Below are 26,563 nucleotides of genomic sequence, written 5' to 3'. Positions count from 1 at the left end.
TATTCAAAATCTTAGTGGGCCTGAGAGGTCTGCAAACTACCCTGAAAAGCCTTCCACAAACTGTCAATGCCTTTATTTGAATCTATGAATATTTATTTATAAATAAGGTCCTTTTGGCAACTAGTTCCTGGGTGGCCCACCACCTTCCTTTTCAGTTATGGTCTAGGACCCCTCATCCAAATCAACTAGGTTCCTTTCTGTCAATTTGTATGTAGAGGTGTGCTTGAATATACATGATCACTACATTGGAGGGTTGCTAGCTAATAGACCTAGGGTAAATTATGCCTCCAGGAGGCAAATGTTTCTATCAAAATGGCTTCAGTACTGGTGGCAGAATTTAGCAAAGGTTTCATGCTATCCTCATTCTTATGCTCCTGCTCTTTTGGAGAGAGCTTGAAGGCCACCTTGATCAAAACCGCATAACCCCCAGGCTAATAGTTGAAAAACATCATCATGCTCCTCTACATCACCAGAGGAGAGAGGATCACCCTCTTCTTTATGCATTATGAGTTTCTTCTTCTACATTCTTTAATCAAGATATGATCATTCTCCCATACAAAGTGAGGTAACCACATTCTTCTTTAACTTTTAAAAAGGGTTGCATGGGAATTCTCTGGTGTTTTGCTTTGGATTAGTTGTTGATTTGCAAGGGTATTCTCTGGTGTGTTTTGGTTTGGATTAGTTGCTGGTACGCAGGGTTTTTTGAAGTATGGATGAGGAGAGGTGCGTCAACAGAAAACATGTAAAAAGCGGTATGGCATACCCTTCAGCCACAGCTGAAATGAGTGGCTTAAACAGGGTAGAGAACAACTCGTTTCTAAATCCAAAAACAATCTTCTGTTTAACAATATAACCAAAAAGGCATGCACATGATGATACATTAATAATATAGAAAATCAAAATAGCACTTATCTGATGAGCATCTAAAAAACAGGACAACAAAAGACCATAAAATGCCATTATTGGAGCTGTTTTGACCCGACTGGTATTTTTTCTAATGGTTGATTTTGTAGACACCATCCTGTCACTCCTGGCGAATGCAGGTGCGTTGTTCTTTACCTGTTAAATTACTAAAACATGAAAATAAAAGTAGAAACATTGTTAGAACTTGAGTTGTTAGTTGACTGGGGTGTAAGCCCTGGTCAAGCAGCAACCATAATCATAGTCAGGGTAAGGCACCCCTAAATTAACCTGTGCTCACCCTCTGGTAGCTAGGCATAGAGCAGTCAGGTTTAACTTAGAGGCAATGTGTAAAGTATTTGTGCAACACTTCAAACATTAAAACAGTGAAAACACCACACAAACATATTCCACACCAGGTTGGAAAAGATCTGAGTGTAATAAATTAAACAAGACCTCCAAATGACAAAAATCCAATAATTAGAACTGGAGATATTGAATTTCACATTTTTAAGTTGTAATAGTGCCAAGGAGCAAAAAGCACGGTTTGGGAAATATGGTTGTGCCGGACTGGGATAAAGTCAAAAGTTCAGGCCAACCGCAATGGAGCGCGGATGGGCTACAGGGACCCAATTAAGCCTGCTGAACCAAAGTACCTTGAATCTTGGTTACAGATCATTGCATGCATCCGCGTTGAGGATGCATTGCACAGCAGAGGTGATGCATCGGCTCTGAGATGCAGCAAGGCTGCGTTGCTAGGTCCTGCTGTGTCGCTGGAGGGGATCCTGTCGATGGGGCTTGTGATGTGAAGGCAGGTGTCAAAAATGTGTTGCGCAGTCGAGGCGACACACTGCAGGACATCTCCTGGACCCTGTATCTACAAATTTAGCCAGTATTTACATGGATGGTCCACTCTCCTTCTGCTGGTCAGACTATTTGTGATTTCTTTTCAGATTATGAGCTATGTATCGAAGAAGAAAAACCCAGTTAGGTGGCCCTTTCGAGGAGATGGATTTAATTCAATCCAACTGATTTTATAGTACGCTATTATTACAGTGCACCTAAGTGTGTGGGAACAAAGGATGAACATACAGGGCTGGTGGATTCTTGCATCTCTTCGAATTTAGATACAACACTTCTGCTACAGCGGTGTCGGAAAGGAACTTATCCACTCGCCCTGTGGTTTAATGAAGTGGTGTTCACTTTAAGGAAGGAATGCAAATGCCTGGGGCGTATATGGCAGAAACACGCACTTAAATGATAAGCTAAAATTCAAAAAGGACAGTAAGACTCATCATAGGGCTTGTAGATCTGCCGTTGCAGCCTAATATTTTAACAAAATTGAGACAGTGAGCAACTCTCCCAAAGAGGATTTTCAGACAGTCAAATATTTCTTAGCCTCCCCATATGAGCTACCACGTATTTCACGCTTCCAAAAAGACTGCAATTAATTGGCTGAATTTTTCGGTAATAAGTTATCTATTATCCACTCTACCTTTAACAACACAGCTTTAGCACTCTGTGTAACCTCTCCATCCAGAACTTCTGCATTCTCTCCAGCCTCTTGAGACTGAAACCTTTTTAGCTCTATCTAAAGCCATCAAATTTGGCTCTCCCTCCGACCTTCTTTTGCCAGATAAGTTTAGCTTGTTGAGTGACACTCTATCGCCGATCCTCACTGATTTGCTGAACTATTCTCTGGTTCATGGAGTGGTGCCTAAGACACAGAAGCATGCCATGGTACTTCTGTTGCTATAAAAAGCCACTTTGAATGCCTCCAATAAGGCCAACCATCACCCTAATTCTCTCTTAGGACTCTATACGAAGATTCTTGAGAAGAATATTAACAGTAAACTCTGTACTTTTTCAGATACTCACAAGGTATTATATCCTTCCGAATCCGGTTTCCACACAGACCACAGCACTGAATCTAAACTGTTAGGTGTTACAGAAATCCTGATACTGCAACTGGACAGGGAAGCACTGTGGCTCTGATCCTGTTTGATCTCAGTGCCCCTTTTGACACTCTCTCATCAAGTGCTTCTTAAGACGCTGACGATAGTAGACGTTCAAGGTTCAGCTTTATCCTGGCTGCAGTCTCCTCTAGAAGACCGCGCATTTCAGCGTTTTGCTAAATCTTTTAAATCAGCTACATTTAATGTGCCCCATGGAGTGCCTCAGAGCTCCGCCTTGAATCCAACTCTGTTCAATATTTATGGAAAACCTCTTGCCAACATAGTGGAAACAAATTACCTATCCCTCTACTCATATGCAGATGACATACATATCATTTTTTTCACTTTCCGCAATAGATTACAGGGCCTCATCTAATAAGGCTCTCCGTCTCCAAGAAGTGGTTGAGTGTATGTGCCTCAACTGCTTGAAACTGAATGGCAGTAGAACAGAGACGTTTATTTTAGGAAATCAGCCCCAGTAACGGGGTCCACACTGCTGACCGAAAACTTGGGCATCTGCCCTATTCCCCATAAATCAAAGACAGACCTAGCTTCCTGGCTGGGTGACATACTGACTACGGATTTACAGATTACAAAAATAGCTGAGTGCTGCTTTGGACTACTGAGATGTCTAAGAAGGATCTTGTGGTACTTCCCCTTATAATGCGCAAAAGACTGTGGTGCAGCCCTTGATGATTTCAAGACTGCAATAAGGCGAATACCCAGTGGTTACAAAAGGCCTTATTACGACCTTGAGGGAGGAGTTTCCTCCATCACAAATGTGATGGAAATCCTTTCTGCCGTATTATGGTCCCATTATATTCTATGGAGATCGTAATACGGAGGACGGGATATCAGTCACATTTGTGATGGAGGAAACACCTCAACAAGGTCGTAATGAGGCCCAAAGTCTCTGCTAAAGCGGCTGCAGACTGTGAAAAATGCTGTGGCTCAGCTATTTTGTCATATCCTCTTAATGATTAAGACTCCCAACACCTTTGCCATTTACATTGGCTCCCAATCTCTTAGGGCATTAAGTACAAGCCACTGTGCTATGTCTATAACTCTATGCTTTGGGTGGGGTCTGAATGTGTACACTCGCGTATACATCCTTATGTTCCTAAGTGAGCACTTCGATCAGGGTATTTCAACTGGGCCTCAATTCCTAGGATTAAAAGGGCAAGACAAGGAGTCTGCTCCTTCTTTTATTTAGGTCTAAAGCTATGTAATGATTTACCAATTGAATAGGCACAGTTTCGGAACCCTCTCAAGACTAGATTATTTTGACTCTTGAATGGTTTTACTGGTCCCTAGATTCGCTAACAGTGCAAAACCCTATTTGGGATAGCTAAGGGCCAGATGTAGCAAGTCGGCAATTTGCGACTTGCAAATTGCGAGTCCCTGCGACTCGCAATTTGCAAGTCGCAAATTGCTATGGAGTACGGTGTCTCAGACACCGACTGCGACTCGCAATGGGGTCGCAATGACCCACCTCATGAATATTCATGAGGTGGGTCGCAAATTGCGGCCCCATTTCGAGTATAGGCACTCGCTAACATGGAGGCCTGCTGTCGTCAGCAGACCTCCATGTTCCCGACCTGCTTTTCAATAAAGCAGTTTTTTTTTTTTGAAGTGTAGCCCGTTTTCCTAACAGGAAAACGAGCTGCACTTCAAAAAAACGAAACCACTCCCTGCCCTGAAAAAATAATTTGGGGTCCAGTCACAAACTGGAAGGGGTCCCATGGGGACCCCTTCCAATTTGCGAGTGGGTTACCATCCACTTGAAGTGGATGGTAACTGCGAGTCCATTTGCGACCGCGTACGCGGTCGCAAATGGAATTGCATCCCACTGCGAGTCGCAAATAGGAAGGGAACACCCCTTCCTATTTGTGAGTCGGAAATGCATTTTGCGAGTCGGAGCCGACTCGCAAAATGCATTTCTGAATGGCAAAGTGGCTTTTGCGCCTCGCAAACGGCGATTTTCGCCATTTGTGAGGCGCAAACACTTTGCTACATCTGGCCGTAAGTGCTCTACAATTCTGGATTGATTGATTTCTGTCTGATTCACTGAAAAAGGCTCACTCCTGCCAAAAAACTTTGCAATAAGGTTCTGCTGCAATCATCCAACACACGATCCTACCTCTTATCATTGTCACTTAGTCAGATAGCTGTCAGCTAAAAATAGAGCTCTTTTCAAGCTAGTTTTCAAAGTCATAAGTCAATCTATCCAGGGGCGTCGTGAACCCAACTTTAGCATCCACAGCTGGGGCGGAGTTCTTGATGGGTCTCTTCTGTCTGCAACTCGGCAGACAAAGGCTCATAAATAACATGGAACTGATAAATAGAGTGAGTGGAAAGATGTATGGATCAGTGTGTGAGTGAAAGGGTGGATGGATGGGTCATAGAAAGGGTGACTGTGTAGGTAAATGAAGGAAAGGACAGGTATAAAGATGGATGAGTGAAAGAATGGATGAATGAGTGAAAGGATCTGTACATGGGTTTTTGGATGAGTGAAAGGATGGATGGAGGAGCGAGTGAAACTGTGGATGGCTGAAAGGATGGATGAGTGGAATGAAAGGGTGGATGGATGGAATGAAAGGGTTGACAGTTGGATGAGTGAAAGTATGGCTGCTCGGGCATCGTGAACCCCCAACTTTAGCAGCTACAGCAGAGGTAGAGTTCTTGATTGGCCTCTTCTGTCTGCAACTTGGTAGACAAAGGTGAGTGAGTGGGTGAGTGAGTGAGTGAGTGAAAGGATGAATGGATGGATGTGTGAGTGAAAGGGTGGATGGATGGATGAGCGAAAGGATGAATGGGTAGATCAATGAATGAATGAGTGAAAGACTGGTTGTAAGGATGAATGAGTGAAAGAATATATGGATGAGTGAAAGGGAGTCTGGATGGATAGGTGAAAGAATAGTTGATGAGTGAAAGGGTGGACGAATGAGGAGAGAAAGGATGGATGTTGGATGAGTGAGTAAAAGGATCAATGGATGAGCAAAAGGAAAGATGGATGGATGGGTGGATGGATGGATGGATGATGGAGTGAAAGGTTGGATTGATAGTGAAATGATGGATGGATGAGTGAAAGGGTGGATTAGTGAAAGAATGGATGGATAAGTGAAAGGGAGGGTATATGGGTGGATGAAAGAGTGGAAGGACGAGTGAAAGAATAGAAGGATGAGTGAAAAGGAGGGTGAATGGATGGATGAAAGGATGGATGACTGAAAGAATGGATGAGTGAAAGGGTGAATGGATGAATGGATGGGTGAAAGGGTAAAAGGATTAATGGATGAGTGGATGGATGGGTGAGGGTAGATCAACGAGTGAAAGGATGGATGGGTGAGTGAAAGGGTGGATGGCTAGATGAATGAAAAGGAGAATGGATGGATGATAGATGGAGTGAAAGGCTGGATGGATGGATGATGGATGGAGTGAAATGGTGGATGAATGAATTAGTGAAAGAACGGATGGATGGATGAATGACTGAAAGGATGGATGAATAGAGGGAAGTGTGAAAGGGCGGATGAGAGATGAATGAGTGAAAGGGTGCATGGAGAAATGGATGAGTGAAAGCGTAGATAGATAGATAGAAGGATAGATAGATTTGATGGCTAGGATTGGAGATGGATGGATAGGTTTGAATATGCATGGGCAGATGGACGGAATGGTGAAAGACTGAAAGATGGATGAAAGAATGTATAGGTAAAATGTTAGACATCAGCAGGTGGACGAAAGGATGAATGGATAGATGCTCGGAGCCGTGATTACTTGACTCGTTTGCTTGGTGCCATAGGAGCTTGATTCAAAGTGGGGGGTATAAATGAAACCTTTGTATTTCTATACTTATTTTCACCTTCAAGCTTACATCAATTGCAGAACCTGCTCTACATGTTATCACTGTAACTGAAAAAATGCGTTTGTGATCTTTAACTGGTGAAATCTACAGCATTCCTTGTTAGATGAATAAAATAATAATACTAAAACTGTACTCATATTTCCCTATACTAATCCACCACTAATTCTTCTTGGGCTCCACAGTAGCGTGCTACTCGCCGAAAAGCGCTTTGACGTCTCGTCAGGGGTAGTATGTGCTATATAAATACTATTGCAATTACAATTACTATTGCTCCTTAGATTCAAGCCTGCATGTTTGTAATGTATCCTTTATCTAACATACAAGGTTTTGTATCTGTCGTGACTGTTTTTCTTCTCTTTAGCCACTTCTTGAAGAGGCACAGACTGCCATTGCTCCAGTCTCTACATTTAAGAAATCAATGCAGTGGTTCTCCATGCCCAACTGGGAACCTCCTAATGTGTTCAAAGCTTGTGAACTGTCAGGATGGCCGAACATAAACAACCTCGACAATAAACCAGCACCAGGTATTGGATTAACACTTCTATTCCTAATTTCTGGAATATTATGTGCATGGGGTAAGACATAGGGAAAATTGAAAACAATAATGTATGATTAAATGTGGACACCTATTTGAATCTCATTCAACAAAATAAGCCACATTAGTATTAAACTTTTGCACTAATCAAAGCAATACAAGTAATTTCTGAGTTCTCCAAAAGTACACTGTCTATAAAAAATAAAGTATGTGGATTATAGAAACATTATTGCTCTTCTGTATACCCTTTTCTTCCACTTTTTAGAGAGCTTTGTTTGCCATCCCATTAAATCTTAGTGGACTCTCAGCCTTTATTCAAAACATTTTAACAGAATAGGTTTCTTGGTAGTGCTTGATTGATTTGGCACCATTCTTTCTAAACACGTTCCCTTTTTTAATAAAATTTTACTGGTACTGAGTGCACAATGAGTGAAATTCATTCTCTGCAGCACTGAAAAAGACTACTTAAGGGACGAAACACTGTTGGCCATATAACAGCTGTAGGAATTCGTTGGCTGTTTTTATAATTTAATGTGTCATCAGAAAGAGAAACAATAAAGAACATTAACCGTCATCCATTTCCTATATCAATAGAAGCAACTTTGGCAATCAGTATGTTTTATTCTAAGGTGTACAATTTGTATCCTTAAGAAATATAACTTTTTGTATGTAAACAATCCTCATGCAAAAATAGACGCCATTATTAGAATTGATTGCTCCTTGATCAATTTACCGGGGTCTTTGAGAACCTGGATTCTTTACCACAGCTGCTCTGTTCGTACTGGATGTTCAAAAGTATATGTTTGTTTTGCGAGTGGATGGGAGCAATTGGCTTAAACGTAATGGAGATGGTACCTAAAAAGTAGTTTGTTAAGTTTGATTTCAAGCTTTTGGTAGTCTCAGCCTAAAACTCCTCCTGTACCTTGCTTATCAGAAGAGAGCAAAAGATTTGCAATTACAGACATCGCTTGTTCAAATTTCACCAGTCTTCCATATAAAATCAAGAAGCAGGTGTAGGAAAGTACCATCTTGCTTGGCATGTTACCCCCATTTTCACTGTATGTATGTTTGTTTTTGCCTATGTGTCACTGGGATCCTGCTAGTCAGGACCCCAGTGCTCATAAAGTATGCCCTGTATGTGTTCCCTGTGTGGTGCCTAACTGTATCACTGAGACTCTGCTAACCAGAACCTCAGTGTTTATGCTCTCTCTGCTTTTAAAATTGTCACTGCAGGCTAGTGACAAATTTTACCAATTCTGATTGGCACACTGGAACACCCCTATAATTCCCTTGCATATGGTACCTAGGTACCCAGGGTATTGGGGTTCCAGGAGATCCCTATGGGCTGCAGCATTTCTTTTGCCACCCACAGGGAGCTAGACAATTCTTACACAGGACTGCCACTGCAACCTGAGTGAAATAAAGTCCACGTTATTTCACAGCCATTTTTTACTGCACTTAAGTAACTTAGAAGTCACCTATATGTCTAACCCTCACTTGGTGAAGGTTAGGCGCAAAGTTACTTAGTATGTGGGCACCCTGGCACTAGCCAAGGTGCCCCCACATTGTTCAGGGCAAATTCCCCGGACTTTGTGAGTGCGGGGACACCATTACACGCGTGCACTACATATAGGTCAACACCTATATGTAGCGTCACAATGGTAACTCCGAACATGACCATGTAACATGTCTAGGATCATGGAATCGTCACCCCAATACAATTCTGGTACTGGGGGGACAATTCCATGCATCCCCGGGTCTGCCAAACTAACTTTCCGGGGTCTCCTCTGCAGCTACCGCTGTTGCCAACCCCTCAGACAGGTTTCTGCCCCCCTGGGGCCTGGACAGCCAATCTCCCAGGAAGGCAGAACAAAGGATTTCCTCTCAGAGAGGGTGTTACACCCTCTCCCTTTGGAAATAGGTGTGAAGGGCCTGGGAGGAGTAGCCTCTCCTGGCCTCTGGAAATGCTTTGAAGGGCACAGATGGTGCCCTCCTTGCATAAGCCAGTCTACAGCAGTTCAGGGATCCCCCAGCCCTGCTCTGGTGCAAAACTGGACAAAGGAAAGGGGAGTGACCACTCCCCTGGCCAGCACCTCCCAGGGGAGGTGCCCAGAGCTCCTCCAGTGTGTCCCAGACCTCTGCCATCTTGGATGCAGAGGTGTGCAGGCACAATGGACAGCTCTGAGTGGCCAGTGCCAGCAGGTGACGTCAGAGACCTCTCCTGATAGGTGCTTACCATTCTCAGTAGCCAATCCTCCTCTGTGGGCTATTTAGGGTCTCTCCTGTGGGCATCTCACCAGATAACGAATGCAAGAGCTCACCAGAGTTCCTCTGCACTTCCCTCTTCGACTTCTGCCAAGGATTGACCGATGACTGCTCCAGGATGCCTGCATAACTGCAACAAAGTAGCAAGAAGACTACCAGCAACATTGTAGCGCCTCATCCGGCCGGCTTTCTCGACTGTTTCCTGGTGGTGCATGCTCTGAGGGCTGTCTGTCTTCACCCTGCACTGGAAGCCAAGAAGAAATCTCCAAACATCTGCATCAACGGTCCTCTGGGTCCCCTCTCATCCTGACGAGCGCGGACCCTGGAACACAGGAGCTGGGTCCAAGTGTCTTCCACAGTCCAGTGGACCTTCTGTCCAAATTTGGTGGAGGTAAGTCCATGCCTCCCCACGTCAGACAGTAATCCTGTGTACTGTGTTAACTGCAGCTGCTCGGGCTTCTGTGCACTTTTGCAAGACTTCCTTTGTGCACAGCCTAACCCCAGTCTCCAGTACTCCGTCCTGCATTGCCCATCTCGCTGAGTTGGACTCCGATGTCGTGGGACCCTCTTTTGTTGCTCTGAGTCGACCATCATCCTCAGATCTTCTAAGTGCCTGTTCAGGTGCTTCTGCGGGTGTTGCCTGCTTCTGCATGGGCCCTCTGTGTTGCTGAGTGTCCCCTCTGTCACCCCCTCCAAGGGTCGACCTCCTGGTCCTTCCTGGGCCATAGCAGCACCCAAAATCCTCAACAGCGACTCTTGCAGCTAGCAAGGCTTGTTTGTGGTCTTTCTACGTGGAAACACCTCTGCATCCTCCAGGATGCCGTGCGACATCTTCTGACCAAAGGAGAAGTTCCTGGTACCTTCCATTGTTGCAGAATCTTTGGCTTCTTCCACACAGAGGCAGCCCTTTTGCACCTTCATCCGGGGATTAGTGGGCTCCTGCCCCCCCTGGACACTTGCGTGACTCTTGAACTTGGTCCCCTCCCTTTACAGGTCCTCAGGTCCAGGAACCCGTCTTCAGTCCTTTGCAGTCAGTTGTTGTACTTGCAGAATCCCCTATCTCAACTTTACTGTCTTTCTGGGATAGTAGGGTAACTTTACTCCTACTTTTCAGGGTCTTGGGGTGGGGTATCTTGGACACCCTTAGTGTTTTCTTACACTCCCAGCGACCCTCTACACACTACACTAGGCCTGGGGTCAATTTGTGCTTCGCATTCCACTTTTGGAGTATATGGTTTGTGTTGCCCCTAGACCTATTGTCACCTATTGCATTCTATTGTGTTCTACAGTGTTTGCACTACTTTTCTAACTGTTACTTACCTGATTTTGGTTTGTGTGTATATATTTTGTGTATATTACTTACCTCCTAATCGAGTATATACTCTGAGATACTTTTGGCATATTGTCACTAAAATAAAGTACCTTTATTTTTAGTAACTCTGAGTATTGTGTTTTCTTGTGATATAGTGCTATATGATATAAGTGGTATAGAAGGAGCTTTGTATGTCTCCTAGTTCAGCCTAAGCTGCTCTGCTATAGCTACCTCTATCAGCCTAAGCTGCTAGAATATCTCTAATCTACTAATAAGGGATAACTGGACCTGGCACAAGGTGTAAGTACCACAGGGTACCCACTATAAGCCAGGCCAGCCTCCTACATTGGTGGTGCAGCGGTGGGATAAGTACTTGTAACTGCATTACCACTTTGTCATTTAGTGCTTTTCATGAGAAGAACATATACCAAATATTTCAAGATATACACAATGAACCAAACAGTTTAACTGTCCTTCTCTAAAACTTTCTAAAACGTTTTGAAAAAGTTTGAAAACATTTTTTTCTCTTTGCTTTAAAAAGTTCTAAAACTTTTTCTCTCTCTGTCCTAAACCTTTTCTATAATGTCTGCAGTAGAGCTCACTCCCAAAATTGTTCAGGCAACCTATGAGAGTTTAAACTTTAAACGTTTGAGGGGTCTCTGCATAGAAAGAGGTTTAAGCATTGGCAAGAATCCTACCAAAGACTATCTCTTCAACCTTCTCCTAGAAAATGACCAGAACCAGTGTGGCCCATCCCAGGAACAGGATTTAGGAGGGGAGGGTACCCAGTCAGACTCAGAGGAGTTCCCTAAAGAGACTGGGGAGGGTTCTTCCAAAGACCTGCCACCTAGCAGGCCACCTAGTGACACTGGTAGTGGGAGGGGGTCACACATTAGTAGGGCACCTTTCACTCCTAAAGGCCAGGTTACTAGGGTCCTGCCAGTTAGGGACAGGTCTCTCTCTGCCAATTCCCAAATTTTCTCTGTATCTCACAATTCCCAAGCCTCCCACCCTGAGGATAACTTAATGGAAAGGGAAGTCAGAAAGCTGAGGATGGAAGAGGCCAGGCTGAAGCTTAAACAGCAGCAGCTGGCCTTAGACAGGGAATCTCTGGATGTAGAGAGGGAAAGGTAGAGGTTGGGGTTAGTTCCCCCTGGTGGCAGCAGCAGTGTTTTTGATAGTAATCCTGTTAGAGAGCAAGATTCCAGAAACCTGCATAAGATGGCCCCCCCTTACAAGGAGGGGGATGACATTAACAAGTAGTGTGCTGCACTTGAGAGGGCCTGTATGGTACAGTTAGTCCCTCAAAGGCAGAGGGCTGCTATCTTGTGGCTATCTTTTACTGGTAAGGGTAGGAATAGGCTCCTTACTGTCAGAGAAAGTGATGCTAATAACTACAAAGATTTGAAGGATGCACTCTTGGATGGATTTGGCTTAACCATTGAACAATACAGTATTAAGTTCAGAGACACCAGAAAAGAGTCCTCTCAAGACTGGACAGACTTTGTGGACTGTTCAGTGAAGGCCTTGGAGGGTTGGATGCATGGCAGTAAGGTGACTGACTATGAAAGCCTGTATAATCTGATCCTGAGAGAGCATATGCTTAACAATTGTGTGTCTGATTTTTTGCACCAGTACTTGGTAGACTCAGATCTGACCTCTCTGCAAGAATTGGGAAAGAAGGCAGACAAATAGGTCAGAACAAGAGTGAACAGAAAAGTTCATACAGGGGGGTGACAAGGATGGCAAGAAGAAGGATGGTAAGTCTTCTGACAAGGGTGGTGACAAAGATAAAAAAACATTATGGGGATCATTCCGACCTTGGCGGGCGGCTATGAGGCCGCAACACAGGAGCCGGCTCCGAATGGAGCCGGTGGTGTTGCGGCCGTGCGACGGGTGCAGTTGCACCCGTCGCGCTTTTCACTGTCTGCTAGTCAGACAGTGAAAAGCTGGCCGGGGCCCTGTTAGGGGGCCCCTGCACTGCCCATGCCAGTGGCATGGGCAGTGCAGGGGCCCCCAGGGGCCCCAAGACACCCCTTACCGCCTGCCTCTTCCTGGCGGTGAAAACCGCCATAAACAGGCTGGCGGTAAGGGGGTCATAATCCCCAGGGCAAGCAGCGCTGCCCTGGCGGATTATAGCCGCCGGGGCAGAAATGGCGGAAATCCACCGGCCAGGCGGTCCGACCGCGGCTTTACCGCCGCGGTCGGAATGGGAAAAAAAGCACCGTCAGCCTGTTGGTGGTGCTTGCGGTCAGAATGGCCCTGGCGGTCTCGAACCGCCAGGGTCAGAATGACCCCCTATGAGTCTTCATCAGGCCCACAAAAATCCTCTGGGGTTGGTGGGTCAAAATCCTCTTCTAACAATCAGAAAAACCCTTGGTATTGTTTATGTAAAGTAAAAGGCCACTGGGCAAGTGATTCCACTTGTCCAAAGAAAAACAACAGACCTCCCACCACCACAACACCAACTGCAACCTCTAGTGCCCCTAGTAATAGCAGTGGTGGTTGGAAGTCTACTACAAATAGCCAATCCAAAGGTGTAGCTGGGCTCACTATTGGCAGTGTAGTTGGGGTTGGTCTTGTTAAGGAGACCATAGAGGCTGTTTTAGTCTCTGATGGTGGCATTGACTTTGCCACCTTGGTTGCTTGCCCCCTTAATATGGGTAAGTACAAGCAACTACCCCTAATCAACGGTGTTGAGGTTGAGGCCTACAGGGACACAGGAGCCAGTGTAGCTATGGTGATAAAGGAACTGGTTCACCCTGATCAACACCTACATGGTCAGCAGTACCAAGTGACTGATGCTCACAATAACACACTTAGCCACCCCATGGCTGTTGTGAATCTCAACTGGGGGGAGGTTACTGGTCCAGAGAAAGTTGTGGTAGCCACTGAATTACCTGTAGATTGCTTACTAGGCAATGATTTGGAGACATCAGCTTGGGCTGAAGTGGAGTTTGAGGCACATGCAGCAATGCTGGGCATTTCTGGGCATATTTTTGCTTTGACACGGGCTCAGGCCAAAAAGCAAAAAGGACAGTGAAACTTGAATCCTGGAACAGTGGACCAAGTGCTCCCAAAAGCGAGGGATAGAAAGGGTAAATCCTTGCGCACTATCCCTCCCTCTCCAGAAGATTCCCCTTTTGAGGAAGAGGAATCCTCTCCCTGTGCAAAACCTATACCAGATGAGCTGGCAGCAGAAACTGCTGAGCTTTTGGGTGCAGGGGGGTCTGCTAGGGAAGAGCTGAGTGTGGCACAGCAGACCTGTCGAACACTAGAGGGTTTAAGACAGCAAGCTGTCAAGCAGCAGAATGGGGATGTCAGTGATAGCCCTAAGGTGTATTGGGAAGACAACCTCTTGTATAATGAGTCAAGGGACCATTAACCTGGAGCTGCCAGGAGATTGGTCATTCCCTTGCAATACAGAGAGTTTCTTCTTACCTTGGCACATGACATTCCTTTGGCTGGGCATTTGGGCCAAAGTAAAACTTGGAACAGACTTGTTCCCCTGTTTCACTGGCCTCAAATGTCAGAGGACACTAAAGAGTTTTGTCGCTCTTGTGTGACCTGCCAAGCCAGTGGCAAGACTGGTGGCACTCCAAAGGACCCCTTAATTCCACTTCCAGTGGTTGGGGTGCCCTTTGAAAGGGTAGGGGTTGACTGACATAGTTGACCCCCTTGACCCTCCAACAGCTTCAGGCAATAGGTTTATCCTGGTGGTAGTGGACCATGCCACTAGGTACCCTGAAGCCATCCCCTTAAGGACCACTACAGCTCCTACAGTGGCAAAGGCCCTTCTGGGAATCTTTTCCAGGGTGGGTTTCCCTAAGGAAGTGGTGTCAGACAGAGGTAGTAACTTCATGTCTGCATGCCTCAAGGCAATGTGGAAGGAATGTGGTGTAACTTACAAGTTCACTACCCCTTATCATCCACAAACAAATGGTCTGGTTGAGAGGTTTAATAAAACTCTCAAAGGAATGATAATGGGACTCCCTGAAAAACTCAGAAGGAGATGGGATGTCCTGTTACCTTGCCTCCTTTTTGCTTACAGGGAGGTACCCCAAAAAGGAGTGGGCTTTAGCCCCTTTGAACTCCTCTTTGGACACCCTGAGAGGTCCCCTTGCTCTTGTTAAGGAGGGTTGGGAACAACCTTTAAAAGCTCCTAAACAGGACATTGTGGACTATGTGCTTGGCCTAAGATCAAGAATGGCTGAATACATGAAAGAGGCCAGTAAAAACCTTCTGGCCAGCCAGGAGCTGCAAAAGCAATGGCATGACCAGAAGGCTGTCCTGACTCAGTACCACCCAGGACAGAAGGTGTGGGTATTGGAGCCTGTAGCCCCAAGAGCACCCCAGTGGACCCCATCTAATTGTTGAGAAAAAGGGTGAGGTTACCTACTTGGTAGACCTTGGCACTGCCAGGAGTGCCCTTAGGGTACTCCATGTCAACCGCCTGAAACCCTACTATGACAGGGCTGATCTCACCCTGCTCTTGGCAAATGATGAGGAACAGGAAGCAGAGAGTGACCCTCTCCCTGATCTCTTCTCCACCACTGAAGCTGATTTCTTAGTGGAAGGAGTAGTACTTGCAGACTATCTTACTGCAGAGCAGAAGGATAACTGTGTAAATCTTTTAAGTCAGTTTTCTGAACTCTTCTCACTGATACCAGGTACTACTACTTGGTGTGTGCATACAATTGATACTGGAGACAGTTTACCTGTCAAAAGTAAGATTTATAGGCAGCCTGACCATGTCAGGGACTGCATTAAACAAGAGGTTCAGAAAAAGCTAGACTTGGGAGTGATTGAGCCTTCAGAAAGCCCATGGGCTAGCCCAGTGGTGCTTGTCCCTAAACCTCACAGTAAGGATGGAAAAAGAGAGATGAGGTTTTGTATTGACTATAGAGGGCTCAACCAAGTAACCAAGACAGATGCTCACCCTATACCCAGGGCAGATGAGCTCATAGATACACTGGCTTCTGCCAAGTATCTAAGCACTTTTGACCTAACTGCAGGGTATTGGCAGATTAGGTTATCAGAAGATGCAAAACCAAAGACTGCACTTTCAACCATTGGAGGGCACTATCAATTTACGGTAATGCCCTTTGGTCTGAAAAATGCACCTGCCACTTTTCAAATGTTGGTGAACACAGTCCTGCAAGGGTTGAAAGATTTTAGTGCAGCATATCTAGATGATATAGCTGTCTTTAGCTCCACCTGGGATGATCACCTGGTCCAGCTGTGGAAAGGTTATGAGGCTCTGCAAAATGCATGCCTCCCTATCAAGGCATCAAAGTGCCAGATAGGGCAGGGGAAAGTGGTTTATATGGGCCACCTGGTAGGTGGGTAACAGATTGCACCACTGCAGGGGAAGATCCAGACTATTATGGAATGGGCTCCCCCTACAACTCAACAGGTGAGAGCCTTTTTAGGCCTCACAGGGTACTACAGGAGGTTTATTAAGAATGATGGCTCCATTGCAGCTTCTCTTAATGACCTCACTAGTAAAAAGATGCCTAAAAAGGTATTGTGGACAGCTAGCTGTCAAAAAGCTTTTGATAAGCTCAAACAGGCCATGTGCTCTGCACCTGTCCTAAAAAGCCCTTGCTACTCCAAGAAATTAATAGTCCAGACTGATGCTTCTGAATTAGGGGTTGGGGCAGTGCTATCACAGCTGACTACTGAGGGCCAGGATCAACCTGTTGCTTTTATCAGCAGGAGGTTGACCCCTAGAGAAGAGCGTTGGTCTGCCATAGAGAGGGAGGCCTTTGCTGTGGTCTGGGCACTGAAAAAGTTGAGACCATACCTGTTTGGTGCTCACTTTATTGTTCAGACAGACCACAAACCTCTACTTTGGCTAAAACAAATGAAAGGTGAAAACCCTAAATTGTTGATGTGGTCCATATCCCTACAGGGAATGGACTATACAGTGGAACATAGACCTAGGAGTACCCACTCCTATGCAGATGGACTCTCCAAATATCTCCACTTAGACAATGAAGACTCATCTGGGCAAGGTTAGCCTTATTGTCCCTCGTTTGGGGGGCTGTGTAGGCAAGTACAATCTTCCCTGGCATGTTACCCCCATTTTTACTGTATGTATGTTTGTTGTTGCCTATGTGTCACTGGGATCCTGCTAGTCAGGACCCCAGTGCTCATAAAGTATGCCCTGTATGTGTTCCCTGTGTGATGCCTAACAGTATCACTGAGACTCTGTTAACCAGAACCTCAGTGTTTATGCTCTCTCTGCTTTTAAAATTGTCACTGTAGGCTAGTGACTAATTTTACCAATTCTAATTGGCACACTGGAACACCCTTATAATTACCTTGTATATGGTACCTAGGTACCCAGTGTATTGGAGTTCCAGGAGATCCCTATGGGCTGCAGCATTTATTTTGCCACCCATAGGGAGCTCAGACAATTCTTACACAGAACAGCCACTGCAGCCTCAGTGAAATAACGTCCACGTTATTTCACAGCCATTTTTCACTGCACTTAAGTAACTTATAAGTCACCTATATGTCTAACCCTCACTTGGTGAAGGTTAGGTGCAAAGGTACTCAGTGTGTGAGCACCCTGGCACTAGCCAAGGTGCCCCCACATTGTTCAGGGAAAATTCCCCGAATTTGTGAGTGCGGGGGCACCATTACACGCGTGCACTACATATAGGTCAACACCTATATGCAGCGTCACAATGGTAACTCCGAACATGGCCATGTAACATGTCTAGGATCATGGAATTGTCACCCCAATACCATTCTGGTACTGGGGGGACAATTCCATGCATCCCCACGTCTCCAGCATAGAGCCTGGGTACTGCCAAACTAACTTTCCGGGGACTCCTCTGCAGCTACCGCTGCTGCCAACCCCTCAGACAGGTTTCTGCCCCCCTGGGGCCTGGGCAGCCCAGTCCCATGAAGGCAGAACAAAGGATTTCCTCTCAGAGAGGGTGTTACACCCTCTCCCTTTGGAAATAGGTGTAAAGGGCCTGGGAGGAGTAGCCTCTCCTGGCCTCTGGAAATGCTTTGAAGGGCACAGATGGTGCCCTCCTTGCATAAGCCAGTCTACACCAGTTCAAGGATCCCCCCAGCCCTGCTCTGGTGCTAAACTGGAAAAAGGAAAGGGGAGTGACCACTCCCCTGACCAGCACCTCCCAGGGGAGGTGCCCAGAGCTCCTCCAGTGTGTCCCAGACCTCTGCCATCTTGGATGCAGAGGTGTGAGGGCACAATGGACAGCTCTGAGTGGCCAGTGCCAGCAGGTGACGTCAGAGACCCCTCCTGATAGGTGCTTACCTTTCTCAGTAGCCAATCCTCCTCTGTGGGCTATTTAGGGTCTCTCCTGTGGGCATCTCACCAGATAACGAATGCAAGAGCTCACCAGAGTTCCTCTGCACTTCCCTCTTCGACTTCTGCCAAGGATCGACCGCTGACTGCTCCAGGATGCCTGCATAACTGCAACTAAGTAGCAAGAAGACTACCAGCAACATTGTAGCGCCTCATCCTGCCAGCTTTCTCGACTGTTTCCTGGTGGTGCATGCTCTGAGGGCTGTCTGTCTTCACCCTGCACTGGAAGCCAAGAAGAAATCTCCCGTGGGTCGACGGAATCTTCCCCCTGCTAACGTAGGCACCATACTTCTGCATCAACGGTCATCTGGGTCCCCTCTCATCCTGACGAGCGTGGACCCTGGAACACAGGAGCTGGGTCCAAGTGTCTTCCACAGTCCAGTGGCCCTTCTGTCCAAATTTGGTGAAGGTAAGTCCATGCCTCCCCACGCCAGACAGTAATCCTGTGTACTGCATGAACTGCAGCTGCTCGGGCTTCTGTGCACTTTTGCAAGACTTCCTTTGTGCACAGCCTAACCCAGGTCCCCAGCACTCTGTCCTGCATTGCCCAACTCACTGAGTTGGACTCCGACGTCGTGGGACCCTCTTTTGTTGCTCTGAGTCGACTGTTGTCCTCAGATCTTCTAAGTGCCTATTCAGGTGCTTCTGGGGGTGCTGCCTGCTTCTGCATGGGCTCTTTGTGTTGCTGAGTGCCCCCTCTGTCTCCCCCTCCAAGGGGCGATCTTCTGGTCCTTCCTGGGCCCTAGCAGCACACAAAATCCTCAACCGTGACTCTTGTAGCTAGCAAGGCTTGTTTGCGGTCTTTCTGTGTGAAAACAACTCTGCATCCTCCAGCGCACCGTGGGACATCCTCTGACCAAAGGAAAAGTTCCTGGCACCTTCCGTTGTTGCAGAATCTTTGGCTTCTTCCAGCCAGAGGCAGCCCTTTTGCACCTTCATCCGGGGTTTAGTGGGCTCCTGCCCCCCTGGACACTTGCGTGACTCTTGGACTTGGACCCCTTTCTTTACAGGTCCTCAGGTCCAGGAATCCGTCTTCAGTGCTTTGCAGTCAGTTGTTGTCCTTGCAGAATCCCCTATCTCAACTTTACTGTCATTCTGGGGTACTAGGGTAACTTTACTCCTACCTTTCAGGGTCTTGGGTTGGGGTATCTTGGACACCCTTAGTGTTTTCTTACACTCCCAGTGACCCTCTACACACTACACTAGGCCTGGGGTCCATTCGTGGTTCGCATTCCAGTTTTGGAGTATATGGTTTGTGCTGCCCCTAGACCTATTGTCGCCTATTGCATTCTATTGTGTGCTACAGTGTTTTCCCTACTTTTCTAACTGTTACTTACCTGATTTTGGTTTGTGTGTATATATTTTGTGTATATTACTTACCTCCTAAGGGAGTATATCCTATGAGATACTTTTGGCATATTGTCACTAAAATAAAGTACCTTTATTTTTAGTAACCCTGAGTATTGTGGTTTCTTGTGATATAGTGCTATATGATATAAGTGGTATAGTAGGAGCTTTGCATGTCTCCTAGTTCAGCCTAAGCTGCTCTGCTATAGCTACCTCTATCAGCCTAAGCTGCTAGAACATCTCTCATCTACTAATAAGGGATAATAGATCTGCACAATGTGTAAGTACCACAAGGTACCCACTATAAGCCTCCTACAGCAGGATTTGTAATTTGAGTGTGTCACTTTTCTCATGTACTCCCCGCTAAAATCCTTACAGTGGCTCCTTAGTAAAGAACCAGTTGCCTTTGTTCAGTGAGCTCTGTTTGGCTGCTCTAAAGTATTTATCCAGAAACATAACACAGCATACAGGCTAAGTAGGTCGCCCAAGTCTTCTACTCTGCGACTTCGGACAAAACCAAGATTTCAGCTTAAGTAGATGCTGTTTCTCACTCCAATCTGCCATGCTATGGAATGAATCCCCTGCACTTGCTTCCCTTTTTGAATATACATACACCCTTCAGAAAGTATCTGCAAAGGCAGTAAGTCTGGCATTATTATACTAATGCATGAAAACTGCATTTGTTCATGCTTGTGTTTCTGTGCATTATCATATTAAAGCCAGGCCCTTTCATACTACCAAATATTCTTTTTGATGTGGCTCATTGTGCAGGTTGTTGCCTTGCATTATATTATTATAATGTATCTGTGTGTGTAGAGTGTAATGCGAAACTGGAATAGCAGCCTGGAATTACAGGAAATTGTAAGCTGTAAGTGGTTGGAAGGTGACTGGATTGTACTGTGGACTAAGTGGGAGATGTTTAGGTGTTGTGCTTAATTACTAGAGTCATGCTCTTGTTCTGTCATCTGTTGATGCGCACAAGCATGGGGTGGAGTGAAGAGAAGTGAGGGTTACGTTTGCGCTTCATATTATTTGTTAGAAATGGGGTCTCTACTTGGCAATGGTTTGCACCCTGTCCATGTAGGATAAGGGAGGCACACAGCTAAGACAACCCCTACTCACCCCCTTAGTAGCTTGGCACGAGCAATCAGGCTTATCTCAGAGGCAATGTGTAAGTATTTGCATACACATACACACAGTAACACAGTGAAAACACCACAATAGTACTCCACACCAGTTTAGAAAAACAGCCAAAATTTATCTGAATAAAACAAGACCAAAACAACAAAAATGTATCATACACAAGCAATGATATCACTTTTAAAAGATTAAATGTAACTGTAGTTCCTTGAAATCAGTGAAGCTCTTGACTGAGGCAAAGTCCCCGAGATGTGTCAGAAAAGAAAGACGATGCAGGCTGCAGGGGAGGTGATGCGTTGAAAGAGCTAGAGATGCATTGGTTTCTTACTGTTGCAGGAGAGGTGATGCGTTAGTTCCTTATTGCTAGGCAGGGGAGGTGATGCGTTGGTGCCTTACTACCACAGGGGAGGTGATACGTTGTTTGTGGAATGAAGCATTGTTTCCTCACTGCAATGCGGTGTTGATGAAGAAAATGGTGTCCGGGGACGAACCGTCGAATGTCAAACCACGATGCATTGATCTCACAGGGATGAAGCAGGTGCTGCCGCAGAGTCAGGGTAGTGCATCATGGACTTCAGTGATGTGGTGTTCGAAACTCACGATGGTTGATACATCAAGCGGGGACCACACTCCGATGCAGCAAATCCTTACAGCAATGCGTCAGTTCAGAATGATGCTGTCGGTCGGTGCGTGGATTTTCTTCTTGTCGCACCAAAAACCTCCTTCACAAGCTCAGAACTGGATTTGGCACCACCTGACAGGAAAGGGCTCTCAGCAGAGGAGCCCAGGTGCTGGCAGATGAAGTCTCTTATGTCCTTGAGACTTCTTAACAGGAGGCAAGCTCAACTCAAGTCCTTGGAGAAACTTGGAAAGCAGGATGTAGAAAGCAAAGTCCAGTCCTTTCACTCTCAGGACAGAAGCAACATGCAGCAGGCCAGCACAACAAAGCATCAGTCAGAGTGGCAGTCCCTCCTATAGCATCCAGCTCTTCTTCCTGGCAGAATGTCCTCAGTCCAGAAGTGTTCTAACTATGTTGTGTAAGAGGTTCAATACTTATACCCATTTCTGTCTTTGAAGTAGGCAAACTTCATAGCAAAGTCTTTGTAGTGCACAAGATCCTCCCTTTATCTGCCCTAGCCCCAGACTCACTCCAGGGGGTTGGAGACTGATTTGTATAAGGATAGGCACAGCCCTATTCATGTGCAAGTGTCAGCTCCTCCCATCTCTATAGCTCAGGAAGATCCAACAGCCTGGTGATGGGCCATCAGGATTTGCAGGACACACCTCAGCTCCCTTTGTGTGACTGTCTAGACTGAATGCACCAGAAGCTCAACTGTCATCCTGACCCAGATGTGTATTCAACAGACAGGTAGAGGCGCAGAATGGCTGAGCAAGAAAATACTCACTTTCTAAAAGTGGCATTTTCAAACCTACAATTCAAAAACCAACTTCACCAAAAGATGTATTTTTAAATTGTGAGTTCAGAGACCCCAAATTCTACATCTCTATCTACTCCCAATGGGAAATTACACTTAAAATATATTTCAACGCAATCCCCATGTTACCCTGTGGGAAAGATAGGCCTTGCAATAGAGAAAAATGAATGTAGCAGTATTTCACTATGAGGACATGTAAAACACACCAGTATATGTCCTACTGTTTAAAGACACCACAACCTGCCCCTGGGGATGCCTTGGGCCTACTTTAGGGGTGACGTACATGTAGTAAATGGGAAGGTTTGGGCCTGGCAAGTGGGTGCACTTGCCAGGTCGAAAGGGCAGTTTAAAACTGCACACACAGACACTGAAGTGGCAGGTCTGAGACATGTTTACAGGGCTACTCATGGGGATGGCAGAGTCAGTGCTGCAGGCACACTAGTAGCATTTGATTTACAGGCCTTGGGCACACATAGGGGCTTACTAGTAAATCAAAAATGCCAATCATGGAGAAAACAATAACCAATACAATTTAGACAGGGAGTACTTGCACTTTAGCACTGGTCAGCAGTGGTAGAGTGCCCAGAGTCCTAAAGCCAGCAAAAATGAAATGCAGCACATAGTCAAAAACAGGAGGTCAAGGGCAAAAAGTGTGGGAATAACCCTGCAAAAAGGGCCATTTCCAACATTATTGTATCAAGGCATGTGGATTTTGAGTGTGGCGTATGTGTGGAGTGCTTTGGGGTGTGTGAAATGAGTCACGGATTCCTATTTTTGTGTATTTAGTATTACTTTGATTGACTAGCCACACAACACATGGATTTGAAGGAATAGAGTGAAAATTGTAGCTCATGTGGGCATGCAGTCTGTGTGGTATACGTTCCTTTTCTTGAGTGGTAGGCCTCAAGACTTTTCATGCTCTTACTTCAGTCCTGCTTTTTGGTGTGTATCATCCTTGTAGAAAAGTGACCTTTTTTTACATGGTCACCTCCACTTCTTGCCTGGTAATTGATGCAATTTTGACTGAAAGTGCACTGGGTTCCTACTATCCAGGTTCCCAGTGCCAAATCTCTTTCGTGAAACTGTGCTCTTGTTCCCCAATTAGCAATACCTTTGGCACCCCATAAGTCCCTAGTAAATGGTACCCCTGGTACCAAGGGCATGGGTACCAAAGAAGGTCCCCAAGGGCTACAGCATGTATTGTGCCACCCTCAGGACCCCTCACCTAATACATACAGACTACCATTGCAGCCTGTGTACCTTGGTGCAGCTAAAAGTGAAAACATGACATGGCACACAGCCTGTGTGCCATGTGCTCTAACACTGCATGCAATATATGTATGTAAGTCACCCCTACAGCAGGCCTTACTGCCCTAAGGCAGGATGCATTATATTACATGTGTGGACATGTATGGGAGAGCAGATATGCCTTTGCTATTTCTTTGTCAATTCTCAGACATAGTGAGGGAACAGAGAAGCTATTTTATGTACATATGCTGGACACTGGTCAATATGAATTCCCTAGCTACATGATGGCTTCACTGAAAATAGGGATGGTTGGTATCAAACATCTCATATTAATAAACCCTCACTGATGCCAGTGATGGATTTATTAATACAGGCACCCAGAGGGCACCATAGAGGTGCCCCTTGAAAAACCTACGATTTACCTGTGTGCTGGCTGACTAGTTCTGACTAGCCTGCCACCACTAGACAGGTTTCTGGCCCCCAAGTGTGAGAGTCTTTGCTCTTGGGCGGACAGGAACAAAGCCTGCTCTGACAAGGGTGTTAGCACACCCCTCCCAGCAGGATGGCCTGCAAATCTGTATTCCAAGGCATGGGGCTTCAAACATGCCCACCAACCTAGGAATGCAGATCTGGCTTCCTCTCAGGGTCTATTTGGAACCTGAACGGGTGCGATAAATAGTAGTCAGAGACATGTACCCTCCTCCCTGCTCAGTCCCAACTCTAAGTTGAGCTGCCTGATGTGGGTACAACTTTTGAAAGCCTGCCACCTTGGTGATGGCAGAAAGAGGAACTCTGGGACAGGGTTATGTCCACTTCTCACAGGAAGTGGCCATGTAGGGGACCTAGTGATCCCAGGGGTAATTAGCCCATTGGCAACTACCCTACCCTCCCCTGAATGCCCCTAAATTCAGTATTTATGGAACCCCCTGACACCAGGAAATCAGATTCCTGGTGACCTGCAAAGAAGGACACTCAAGAGCTGCAAAAGCAAAGACTGAGGAATAAGCAACTGACATGGCACCACCCCTGCCGGCCTGTCTGCTGCTCCCCCAGAATTGCACATAAGCTGTCTTGTCCTGCAGCCTGTCATGCCTCCAAAAGCCTGGGAGGACTGCCTGCCTCCAACAAAGACCCAGGAACTCCAGTGGTACAGCAGAGCTGCTTCCCTGCATCCTGCAGGCACCCCATGAGACAACGGAAAGCGCCACTGCACCTGTGCCCCCTAGCCCGAGCTGAAGTGACCCAATGATGCAAGCATGGTCCCCTGGCCCTCCAGAGCCAAAGCTCACCATGGATTTGCCCACTGTGTACTCACCAACACTGCCTGCAGCCTGTGTTTCCAGGCCCCCTAGACCGCAAGTGCTCCCGGTGACGAAAATCCAACATCCTAAGATACCTCTGCACCCATCACCCCTGGCCATTGAGAAGATGACCTGAGGTGTCCCCACGTCCTCAATCATCGTGAGAGCTGAGCCTACTCACTAGTTCAGCCCAAGTGGTTTCCCAGTCTAAACCTGCAGCCTACTTTTAACCTGACCGATCCCTACAGACTAACATTGGGCACCAAATGTTGAAAAGCATCCCTGCACCTGGCCGCTCCAATGCCACCTGAGACGACCTGTTGGTGCTGCCTTGGGCCTCACCCATACTTACCTTAAGTCCAGGAGATTGGTCCCGTAAATCGCTGTACTATACCTGTATGAAGAATTTGATTTTTCTCCATAGGATAACATTGCCACCTCTGAAAAATGCACTGTCAGCTTTTGAAATCTGAAAGTATTTCTTTTGCAAAATGTACTTACCTGATTGATTCTGGTGCCTGAATATATTTAAAGATACTTGTTATTTTTGTGAATTGGTGTGGATCTCCTTATTGTCGTGTCTCATTTATTGCCTGTGTGCCTATGGTAAATGTTTAACAGTCCTTTCTGACAAGCCTAAGGATGCTCAACCACACTATCCCGTACAAGACCACCTTGGGATTGCTAGAGCAAGCCCCTGTCTACTAGTAAGGGAATGTATACCTAATTTTGGTATACCATATAAGGAGCCAGCTTCCTACAATCCTTCATCATCTGTTTCTGTAGAGCAAAGTCTTTATCTCTTTTTGGAATTCCAAGTGAGCGTGGATATGTCTAGGACCTAGGATTGCTGGACATATGACTAAGTTAAAAAGTCTTCATGTCATGTCATTGTGTAGCATGTAGCCTGCACAGATTGCATTAAAAAAATAAGCATTTCCTTTGATTTTCCAGATCTCAGACACACTTTGCTTGGCTCTCCACCTTGCCCACTTCCAGTGCTGAATAATCTGGATTGCGAGGTAAATGCCCCACTTCAGGGACCGTGCCGGCTGCTTCAAGGACACGAGTTACTATGCGTGCTGGACCAGGTTTCCACTGCCATGCAAGCGGCAATGGCTCCGGCCTTCCAGGGGAGCCTCAGCATTAGGCAATAAGCAAGGATGGCAAGCCAAAACGAATTCACGGGCCAAGGGACACGTGTTGACTCTCCAACTTTTATCAGCCACTTCTATGGAGGTTTGCAATATGGCATCTTTACAAACGCCTAGGACACTTAGTTCCAGAAACCTGCACCAACCCTCAGCTTTCTACACCATCATCTTTACTGTCATGGGACGCTCAAAAAAGTTTTTGCGAAATCATGATTTAAAATTTGCATCATTAAATTGCAACAATTACCGACAATTGCAGCTGAAATTTATTTTAAATAAAACTAAGTCTTAGATTGTTTATTGCTGAATAAATCTCTCAATAATATTTCTTCAAAATGATTTGTAAGTGCTGTGCCATAAACGTTGCTGAATCATCTCTCATTAAGTAAAAAATCTTAAAATGGAGAGTTATTTTTAATGAGAAGCATTTATAGATCAATAAATGTGTGATTTCACATATTCCGTAACCATATACTTGGTGTTTCAGAATGTGTGTGAGCCGCATGAAGAGGGTCAGGCTTGTCAGATCTGGGCTAGGGAATTCACAGTAGTCACATGTTTCCCTGGTGTCCTCCTCATGATTTTGAAAATCACAAAAAAGTCACAATTTCTGCTTTGTTTAAGGATAAGATATACCTCAGCAATATACGACAATGCAAACTAGGCTGTAGTGCCCTTGAGCCTGTGCATTTGAGATACCTTGACATCTTTCTTGTTGTCTCCCTCTTCACCAATCTTTCATTTAACCCGGTCTCTAATATCTCTC

General features: G+C 45.9%; 1 protein-coding gene across 1 annotated transcript in view; it reads left to right on the top strand.

Annotated features, from left to right (window-relative positions):
- Window positions 1–26,212, top strand: part of LOC138259871 (hypoxia-inducible factor 1-alpha-like) — a 917,172-nt gene extending 890,960 nt beyond the window's left edge. The window contains exons 15-16 of the mRNA XM_069207820.1: window positions 7,076–7,238; window positions 25,598–26,212. Coding sequence (XP_069063921.1) covers window positions 7,076–7,238; window positions 25,598–25,800 — 366 coding nt within the window. The 3' untranslated portion in view covers window positions 25,801–26,212. The remainder of the gene's footprint in view (window positions 1–7,075; window positions 7,239–25,597) is intronic.
- Window positions 26,213–26,563: the final 351 nt, after the last annotated feature.

Source organism: Pleurodeles waltl, chromosome 9, assembly GCF_031143425.1.
Source record: "Pleurodeles waltl isolate 20211129_DDA chromosome 9, aPleWal1.hap1.20221129, whole genome shotgun sequence".
In the NCBI taxonomy this organism is placed as follows: Eukaryota; Metazoa; Chordata; class Amphibia; order Caudata; family Salamandridae; genus Pleurodeles; species Pleurodeles waltl.
The sequence above is the reverse complement of the archived record's forward strand: the minus strand, read 5'-3'. Positions and strand labels throughout refer to the sequence as shown.